Source organism: Centruroides sculpturatus, unplaced genomic scaffold (assembly GCF_000671375.1).
Source record: "Centruroides sculpturatus isolate CEXI.00-Female unplaced genomic scaffold, Cexi_2.0 scaffold973, whole genome shotgun sequence".
In the NCBI taxonomy this organism is placed as follows: domain Eukaryota; kingdom Metazoa; phylum Arthropoda; class Arachnida; order Scorpiones; family Buthidae; genus Centruroides; species Centruroides sculpturatus.
In genome coordinates this window covers 97,910-109,175 of record NW_019385487.1, presented here as the reverse complement: position 1 = coordinate 109,175, position 11,266 = coordinate 97,910, and the positions used below count along the sequence as shown (strand labels likewise).

General features: G+C 32.2%; 1 protein-coding gene across 1 annotated transcript; it reads left to right on the top strand.

Moving 5' to 3' along the window:
• Positions 1–4,386: 4,386 nt before the first annotated feature.
• LOC111639446 lies at positions 4,387–11,018 on the top strand. The gene is made up of 2 exons (XM_023385335.1): positions 4,387–4,857; positions 10,750–11,018. Exons 1-2 carry the CDS (start codon positions 4,410–4,412, stop codon positions 11,016–11,018), a joined length of 717 nt encoding a protein of 238 aa, XP_023241103.1. The 5' UTR covers positions 4,387–4,409.
• Positions 11,019–11,266: the final 248 nt, after the last annotated feature.

The following is an 11,266-nucleotide window of genomic DNA, read 5'->3' as shown; positions in this document are numbered from 1 at the left end:
CGGATAATCGAGGTTCTACTGTAATTACAAAAAGCATTCGTTTGCGAGGAGCTTCTCGAATCGTCGAATGCGATTCGGCTTTAACTAAATGGTTAAATATTCAAGTCGAGACGTTTAAAATAAGGAAAGTGCGTAGTTAAATATTCGCGTGAATTCGAATAATTATTTTCCTTTATAAAAAAGATCGACTGAAAGATAAACTAAATTTTCCTTCATATCTACAAATAAATTGCGCAATTTACATAAAATTTCTGTTTCGTTTATGACGTTGGCGTGTTGCAAACCCGTTTTGATCTTGGCAAGATTTCCACATTATTTATTTTAAACCGTTTTCTGCAAATAACAATTATTTTATTAAAACTTTGAAGTATTTTTATAACTTAATGCCTTATATTATATCTCAGAGAATTGTAAATAATTTATATTTGAAATTATTTAATTCAGAAATAAAAATTTTCACTTCTAATGATAAAGATTACTTATTCTATAACAAGCAAACGAGTCTAACGTTGCCCGGAAATAAAATAACAGCAAAGATTAAGATTATTTCTTACTTTTATTACTTCTATTATATTATATTATAGTATTTGATTTATAATTACAAAGGATATCTTACGTAATGGTTTATCAACCGACTGCCCAATCTAACACATTTAAAATTTTTTTAAAATTTGGTACAGTAGAGAAATAAAGAATTTTAATGTGTAATAGATTTGTCACTCGGTGTGATAAAACAGGTATGTATATATATATATATACTTCTTTATTTTCATATATAATTATGTAGTACTTATTTCAATATAGTGTTTATTTATTATAATTGCAGTGTTTATTATAATTATAATAAACACTATAATTAGTAAACACAAAATAGTGTTTATTATAATTATGTAGTACTTATTTCCTTAGTGTTTATAAGCGTGTTATTTAGACATCTCTACTTATTGATCTTACTTAGAACAATGTCATATAAGAATACAGAATTCCATTAGCAAGTAGTCTCTTTATTAGCAAATTCATTCGTCGGTTAATTTTTAACAATAAACTCATGCCTGTCATCTATCTAACACATTTCTGGGAGAAATTTTTTAATTATAGAACGTCACTTCCGGTTAGTATCGAACGTACTTGTATAGTCAATCCGAGCCGGCAGACAGTCTGTTATCGGCTCTGGTCTCATATTTTATCTATCCAACACCGTTCTCGAGACTAAAGACGGACAGTCAATCAGACGACAGATACATGTACCATTTTTTTCGAATTGCATCCCAATAAAAAATATGTAATGTAAATGCTGTCTTATACAACACAAGTAGCTTATTAAATTTATTTTCATTACTAAATCATTAACTTATTTATTAACTACCTTAAACCTGCTTTGTTTAATTACAAAAATCAAGTTTAATTCTTAAAATATATAATTGTATTTAACATATTAAATATGTATTGTACAGTTAAACATCGGTAAATTGGACTTGCACGGTTCCAGGCAACGGCAGGTTTCCGTTTCGAACGAGTTTGTTTTGGAAGGGATTTATTGCTTCACACGCGACTATCCGAATAGTTTCTGAATTAAGTTCTTCACGCTGCAATCACACGAAAGCATTCGGAAGGTGGCTTTTGCCTTCCCCCCTCGTATACTGCCGAAACTGTTCGAGAGCGTCAAAGTTTATGTCAAAGTTATCATCTATTTATGCATTTTTTAAATTAAAAACGAGGTCCAAGATTATAAGGCAGATATACAAAAAATAACGTTATTGTTCTTGCAATGTTAAATATTTACGTTTTTAATTAACGTTGAACACGCACAGGTGTGACGCAGCGAGTTTTTAAATCTGTAGTTGTAGGATATCGAGTGTTGATAATAAAGACCCATCAGTTCTCAGACAAAACGTATTATAACGTGAAATTTAAAACAAAAATATTTTTGAAGTAAATTATTTTTATCGAAACGCTCACTAAAATTAATTAAACTAAATGAAAACTAATTTGTTTTTAAAACGTATACAAATAAATCAACTGTGAATAGAATTAAACTCTTGCTATTGTATTTATCATATTTTCTTCTGACGAAAGATAAAATTCGATGAAGGGAGTAAACTTGTGTATTTTGTAAACATTTAGTAGTCAAGGGCATCCAGTCGTTTAATTTCTAATTACTATTTCAATTTATAAGTTCTTCTTCTATTTTAAACGATGGTTAACGTAATTTATGACAGAATATTAAAACTAATTCATCGTTGTACTCATCATCATCAATATTGTGCGTCGAAAGCAGGTATTAATATAATGAGACACTCTACATCTTCTCCAGATATTTCTTGCCATTTCGTTCGTTTCCTCGCGATCTCCTCAGCATTTAGATCGTCGATAAATTAATTCCGGTTTTTCTTCTCTTTCGAAAAATTAATTTTTTAACTCGTAATAATAAAATCAATTTTACATCGACTTGCGTGACTTATTCAACAAAAATGTACAGTTTGTCTGGCGCCGTCTGTTACGATATTTCATCTCCAACTATTATAAAATGGCAAGATCTTAATTTTCAATGTGAAAACGAGTTTTATAAAAAATTGCAAAAGCTAATAACGAGTAAATGTCTTGAAGATATAATAAGTGGCTTTGAATATTTCCCCATATCTTTCACATTTAAAAGTTAATTAATCCTCTTAATACACAATTCTCCCTCTCACATTTTAGAAGTTATCGGTAAAAAAGGAACAGGAGCTATAAATCTTTAAAAAAAATAAACAAAATCGTCCCTCTCATATTCATGCATATTGAAAACACTAATTTAATTTATTTTTCCTTCATTTCTCAACATTAACATATGCTAGGTCCAAAAATGAATATATCTTGAGGGTCATTTTCTACCGATTCCATACTTTCTCTCTGTATACCTGCTGCAAAAATAGAAACTAATTTATTGACGTAAATAAGGAAAAGACGATAAAATTTGTAACAGGCATATAGTAGACACATAGACAGAGTCCTTGATAAAAACAAGTAAATTACAAACACCTGTTTTGAATTAATAATGCGCTTTGGAACCTGTTACGTAAATTATTATCGAATTTTAAAATCTCAGATATTTTAACAATAAATAAAATCTTATTTGTAGAGCTATTTCTTCCATTATTACGTTTCTGCAGTTCTTTATAATATTTATTTTTATATAATTAATATTATTTATTCATTTTTAGTAAAATATTATTTTTTAACTTTTTCGGCGTTTATATATGACAACGGAAAAGAATGAACATGGATCAGAAAATGACCTCGTCAAGGTTTTTATATTTACGAACTCGACAGTCTTTAACGCATCGAGAAATAAAAAAGAAAAGTTCGGTGTTATTTTATATAAAAAATTAGTGTGCGTGTTGGGCGGGAAACGTTATTGTTCATCAAATATGAATTTTATAACTCTTTTTATTCGGTCGAAATTTTGCGTGGTGAAACGGGCGACGACCGAATATAAAACCCTGTGTCTCTCTATAGGAACACCGAATACGATCTCCTGTCGATAACTGATTACTATCTCTTTCGGTTCGCCCGCGTCACGCCTGTCACTCAAGGAATTTATCTACTCCGGTTCTTGATACACTTTTTTCGATCTGTTCCCAGTCTGTTCCGAACTCTCGCGTATAAAACACACTAAAAACTTTCGAACGATTAAGTCGTATACAAGTCGCTCTCTCCAAATTCGATGAATTTATAACAACGCGACATTCGAGCTTATAGATCTGGTATGAAAAATAAACGGGTATTTTGTTAGTTAACCTACTATCCAACGCTGTCTCACTCGCCTCCATTCGAATCCGATCGCGCCATACGCGACCGCTCGCGTCACAATCTTTCTAACCCAAAACAATTGCTGCCGCTTCGTGCCGAGCGAGACACGGTCGTGTCGGTCGTGATCGGACACCGAAGAGGTGTCGACCCTCCGGTCACACGATGTTTACTCATTTATTAAACCAAATGCATATTTGATCGATAATGAAGTTTTTAAGTAATGTTTACGCAGATTTTACTATCTGCACAAACAATCTCTAAGAGGAATTTAAATACGCATTTAGTGTAAAATGTCTGCCTAAAAGAGAAAACTACGCATTTAGTGTAAAATGTCTGCCTACTGAAGAAAATTATTCGATTGTGCGGTGATTTATTTTTCGCAAATAACTTTTGAAATAATACAGAGTAGAAAGTACTTTAATTACAAATTTTTGTCACGCAATTCGACACATTACATTTGCCAGCCAAACACTTTGCCCTTGAATATTAAAATAAACAATTATATTTTAGAAATTTTAAAATCAATCTTTATACTTATTCTTTTAATATTTAAACGATAATCGAGTCACTTCAACACCGGAAATAATTAAAACATCCAAAAATCATTTGGTAATTTGATGTGCAGAGAACAAATAATTTTTAAACAAGTTGCAGGAAAGCAGTTGTCATTGAAAAGTCAGCTTTTTGTAACCAAAATATACACTTTGATAGACTTTGTGATGAGAGTAAATTGCAAAGCGACTTACAAGTTGTTCATCGAGATAGAAAACGCTCCGAAAATGCAGTACAAAAAATTACTTAATTTCTTCTTACTTTTGACGATATTCTTGTGTTACGGGAAATGCAACAATACAAATCCCTACGACGTCGATGATTTCCAACAAACGTCGATGATGTTAGAAAATGCGGAGATGCGAATCAAAACGGCTTTGAAGTCTGTCTTAAAGCCGAGTCTTCCTTATCTGATGAGAATTTTCGAAGAAGTGAACGTATCTTCACCTTGCACGAAGTCTTCCGTTCTCTTCCTGAAAAACTTGATGAAACTAAAAGAGTGGCCTCTTCGAAGTAAGTAATCTTTACTGTATGAAATTATTAGAACTTAAGGATTTCTATACACATGTATTCCTTGTATAACGCGGAGGAAGGTTTCTTAAAAATCGGCTTCGAGAGTTTGAGATCGTGGAGATTTACAAAAGTCAAGGACAAATTTTTCACGATATCAATACTTAATTTTATTATGACAGACAAAAATGCAGTCATGAAATTCTACCTTTTTTGTGATGACACTGGTGAAGGGAAAGTTGAAAAGTGGCAGCGTTAATTACGTTATATACTGGCTGTTTTAACATAATGCATAACTGTATCATGTTATAACCAAGAATAGAGTCTAAAAGATAAAAGAATGGTGCAAAGAAGTAATATTAAGAATATATCTTGATTAAAATTGTATATTTAATTAAACTAAAAATGTATTAATTTTTGGTTTAAAATTAAAATATGTAAGCTAAATGCAATATGTTAAAATATACGTAATTCATTAGGATTTATTTTTACTGCCTAATCGTTTACTTTAATATTTACCAGGTTAAAAGTAGTTCATTTAATTAAATTAAACAAACCGAATTTATTTTTTATAATATATTACTGTATTTAATACATTAAATATGTAAAATATTTATTAACGACATTTTTTTAAAATTGTGACCGAAGGTCGGCACTTGTTTATTTATTTACATTTAGATATAGATATACATAGGATAACGCATAGCATTTCCTATATAGCTTGTATATAGAGTATTAAATTGATATGGCTTTACATAGCGTAAGATATTTAATGCATTTTCTATACGGCGGAAAAAGTAAAATCGAAATCGGACGTTAACCGTGAGAGAGAGAAAGAGTTTACATTTCTGCACACGACGATAAATACCTTGACAAACTTGATGGATGAGTCGAAATTGTAGTCGGACTATCGTAGATTACTCAATAAACGGATGAAGAAATTCAAGTTTGTTGGGTCGGGCCTATTAGGTTCTTACCTGGCATAGTACGAACGTCCGGTACAAAACAGCTAAGCTCCTGCGAACAGAAGAGGAGGAAGGGATTGCCGTTGGGTAAGCAAACTCAATTTTTTTTTTTTATGGAGGTGGATCGGCGAAATCTCATTGTCGTCCTCGATGCTATGTTTTTATTTCGAGGGTCCTTACCCTTCAATTTGATGGTCCATGTAGGCAGTGTTAAGTTTTTCGACCACTAGATGAATTTCAGTCGAAAGTTCATGGTGACACACACATTCCGAAGATGTGTCACATTTGAAAAGAAGAGAATTTGAAAAAAAAGTGGAATTACATTCTTTCATTTTTTATTAAGTGTTGGAAAATGAAAGTGTTGGAAAATGATTTTTTATTGTGTTGTTCTGACTGACTGACTGACTGACTGATTCATCATCGCCCAGAGCAAACCGCTTAACCTAGAGATGTGAAATTTGGTAAACAGTTAGGGTACGTCATGGAAACGCACACTAAGAAGAGATTTTTCGAAATTCCCCCACAGGGTGGAGAGGGAGAGGATTAAGGCTTAATCGGAAAAACGGCTTTTACTGTACTATTTTAGATTGCGATTTTTTGTTTACAACTACGTTTAGTCTTCATTGAGTACTTAGGTATATTAAATTGATAACATTTCAGACATTTCGATTTTAAAAATATTTGATCCGTTTTAAATTCGAATTTGTTATTGCGTATCGGTTCGATTATAGAACGATTGTAAACGTTCCAGAAAATTGATCAAATTGAAGATAGTTCGTTTGATTCTCGGCAGTTCTCTTCAGCGGTAGGTGTTATATGACAATTACTATGGTTATTGAAATATTGAATGTAAATGGGGTTTGCTTGCATAACCTCCGCGGACGAAGTTGCGGGTAACAGTTAGTTCTTTAATAAATTTATATATTTTATTTTTATTAAATAAAATTTCTATCCAGTCCGAGCTCTCACACAATAATTAAATGTACATCAATAATACATAACAGTTTTTAGTAAAGTAAATATAGTATAGTATATAAAAAATCAAATCATGTTAAAATATCTCAATGAATCACATAATAACACCTGAATTCTTACTTCTGAATATTGCAGTAAAATCCGTGTATACCGAAGTCTCACGGTTCGAATATTTTTTCCGATTTGGCAGGTTTACTGTTTAAACGGGTTCATTTTAAAACAGAAAGTCTCGAAGAAGTTTTCCGTTTTAAGCAGGTTCAGTTTTGGACAATGATACTAGTTTCGAGTGAGTGACAACGTGACAAGTACCAGAAAAAATATGTTCGAAATTATTGTGTCACATTATATCAGTTTGTCTCTTAATCGCTTGTTTGGTTTTTAAAAAACTATTAATCTTCAATGTGGACTACGACAATATTGCGTGATTTAAATGCTTCTTTATGTTATGAAAAATGATAGGAGTGCAATCTACTTTTTTACACTCCGGCTGTTATAAATAAAGAGGAAAAGTACGGCGATTTGTCACAAAATGACCCAGAATTAATTTTTTGGACACAAAGAACCATGAAATGTAGAAAGATGGACAAAGAAAACACACAGGATTTTCGTATACAGGAAATCCTCGTTATACTCGAACTCAGATAGTTCGTAGTCGCAATTATTTCGTCTTTTGTATTACGATATGGATATGTGTGTGCGTGTGTGTGTGTGTTGCACGAATTTGTTCACTCATTATGAAGCATAAGATTCCTGTTTCTTTTTGTTTGTATCCTTATTTAAAAAGAATTAATCTTACGTGTTTACAAGGAGGTTTGTGTGTTATTATTAATTTAATTAACATGATTCATGATAAATTTTAATTGGTTATAAATCCAAGGGATAGAATATGAAAGTAATCACGTCTCATATCTCGAGAAATGTGGGACTTAAACCAGATTTAACACGTTATTAGCAGTTTTTTCTAAAATTCCTAATTATCTTCAAAATTCAGCTTTTTGCCATTTTATAATAATTTATATTAAAAGTTTGTCAGTTTAAAAATATCGTAACAGTTGGTGCCTCCTACAGTTTTAATGTCCGGCAGGTAAAAATATCAACTCATATTTTTAAACAAATTTATAAGAAAATTTAATTTTTGGAAGTTTAATTAAAATTTTTCTCTATTATTATGCAAATCTATATCTATATATATTCCTATATTTCACTTTTCAGCAAAAAATACACATCGCACATAAATGGTGTTTGTATGTGGTAGCAGCCCCAAGTCTCCATTCGTGCACTATGGTGGTTGCGTCTCGATAGCTATAAGGGTGCGGGAGATATGGGCTTGAAAGTGGTTGAAAGTGTATGATTTTCTATTTCGATTTTAAAAATTTTCGAATTTGAATTTGTTCGATTATAGAACGATTGTAAACGTTCAAGAAAATTGACCAAATTGAAAATAGTTCGTTTGACTAGACGTAAAAATTCTCTAATTAGTCTGGAGACCTAATTCTTGCATTCTGTGAAAAAGGGTAAAATTGGCTATAATGTAATTATCTTAATCTTCACTATCGTTACTTTTTGCCCACAAATGAAAACCCTGCGAAGCGAGTCCTTGCAGCGAGTTATTGAATAAAATCTGATCGTAAAATAATAAAATATCGTGCAGAAAAAAAACGGGTTAAAAGAAAAAAAGCATTTTACATAAGCATCAACAGTGAGTCACACTCTAGAAACACTCCTAGTCTATCCCCAAAGCGTGCAATTCATTTCTTCGTTGTATAGAAATTAATTACTTTAATATATAGTGGCCCTCGTTTATATAGCTTTAAAATGAAATGATTATGTCTATTTTTTTATTAACTCTTAATGTGAGTTCACTGAGTTGACGGAGATTGGGGACTTAAAATTCTACTTCTCTCACCAATGTAAGTTTTCCGACTTTTCGCGAACGACTAGATTATTCTGACGCAGGATTAACCATCCTGCGTCAGAATAACCTAGGGTTGTTCGCGTGTGGGTGTGGAGGAGGAGACAGAGATGACAAGTATCTTACAAAAATCCGTTTATTTTAGCATAAAATTAGATTTACAATAGGAAAGATTCGTCCCCAGTGTGTTGACAGCCTTCTGATTTTCACTCCTTTGTGTTGACTCGCAGAGTTCGTCTTGCCGAGTGCCTCGTATCTTTGAAGATCGGGGATTACATCGATTTCCGTTCTCCCCTTTGTGTGTATCTTGATTGGCTCCACGTTTGTACCTAAGCGAAATGCTAGACCTGTTCGGGTCCCGAGAAGATTCGCATGGGAGAATTTACCCGACACTATCCGTTAACTTTGGATGGAAGGGGTAGATGGGACTTTTAACTTGCGCTCATTTTACTCCATTGTTATCTAGTCTATTACGTCTTAAAATTCTAACGATTTGAACTGATGTTTAGCTTTTTTATTAACCATTTCCCTTGTCCAAAACTTTTTATGTTCTAATTGTTTGTATACGAGCGACATGATAAAGTTCCCTTTCTACTGGAGGACACCCGTTTACATTTATTTCGTCACGTCTTACATTAATAGTATTTTTTTCCTCGTCTCGGTATCATGTGACAACTGAATTGTATCTTTGATCGGTTTTTATCAATGAAGGTTCTTTTCCTTCTCTAGTTTTGTTTAATAAATTTCTAATATAAATGTTTAATTAAACCCCGTTTTTTGGGACTTCACATTAATAATTTTCGCGCCGTATACATTCTGAACAAATCCACATTATTTAGGTATTCCATACACTTACTACACTAATTTTATCGAACCGTTTGATTTACAATAACCTTGACCCTCGATATATGCGGTTTCGATCAATGCCGATTCCGTTAATGCGCATCGTTTGCAGGTAGGTTGAACGTTATCCTTTCCACACGGCAATTATAAATTAATAACCTCTGTTTACTCATTTTCAACGTTAGTTACGAGTGAATGTGAAACTTAGTGTTTCCGCGCAGTAATCTTATTTAGTATGTTTATATTCACATTTAGTGTAGTTTGATTAATTCTAACTTTTACTGAAAACTGTAGAGGCAGCGACAGTGAGGGTCACGCTAAATAAATATTTTACGACGTTTATAAAATTTTCTAGTTTGTTGCTGTACTATATCGGTCGTATGTGTACAAAATAAGGAAAAGTTTTGAAATGCTGTCAAATTTCATCTTTCGTGTTGTTTTTCAAATCTTCACGTCTTGAGACTTGCTGAACTCAAAAACATGTATGAATGAGTGCGTGTGTTGACGTATGTAAAAATGTTCAACAATAAACGGGTATAGTGTTAGTGAACCTGGATTAGTATGTGTATATAGTATATAGTATGTGTATATAGTAGTCTTATATAGTAGTAATCTGATTGCTATCGGTTGATACTGACAGACAGGCGGTCACGTCTCATACATTGAGATGGATCGGACTTAATAATTTAACTCGTTATTAGCATTTAAAATCTTTTATGAAATTTATGTCTTTCCTCAAATTTAAGCGTTTTGCTATTTTATAATAATTAACAATATAAAACGCTTTTAGAATAAAATCTCATAACGACAGGAAAAGTTATGAACTTTCTTGCAGTTGTTATTTGAAACAACACTTGTCAATCTTTAACGTCATTAACGATGTACTTTGTCTTAAATCTTTGGTAGTCAACATTTTCTTTTTTTTTGGGTCAAATTTCCGTTCTTTCCAGTCGAATTTAAATGTACAAATGTTTCAGACACGTTAAAAAATTCATTTATTTCCGGTTGATTTTTAGCACCACATTAGGTATTTCGCGTATGCGCTATTTCTCGGGCAGAGATTAACCGCATGTATCGAAGGTTTTCCGTACTGTGAATCTCCACAAAAAGATATAATTGTTTTCTGTTTCGATTTGTTTTTTGAAAACATGATATACATAAAGATAACTTTAATTAATTGTATGCATTTACTATTTCCAGTGATTGATTCTTTTGGAAAATTACCGGCAGGAATGTTAGGAGTAACACTATGGATATCGGGAGATTATGACCAGTGTTTGGACATAGAAATTCCTCAAAATAAAAAAGAGATTACCGATGAAGGAAAGAAACAGGTTCGAGGCAAATACTGTGCCCTGACAATTGGAATGCCAGAATCACTGAAACGTATAGCAAAGTCGATTCATAAGTTGGAAAATAATTCATTGATTAAACTAGCAAAAGAGATTATTGTAAGTATTAAAGTTTAAAGAAAAAATTTGCGACGGANTTAATCTTCACTATCGTTACTTTTTGCCCACAAATGAAAACCCTGCGAAGCGAGTCCTTGCAGCGAGTTATTGAATAAAATCTGATCGTAAAATAATAAAATATCGTGCAGAAAAAAAACGGGTTAAAAGAAAAAAAGCATTTTACATAAGCATCAACAGTGAGTCACACTCTAGAAACACTCCTAGTTTATCCCCAAATCGTGCAATTCATTTCTTCGTTGTATAGA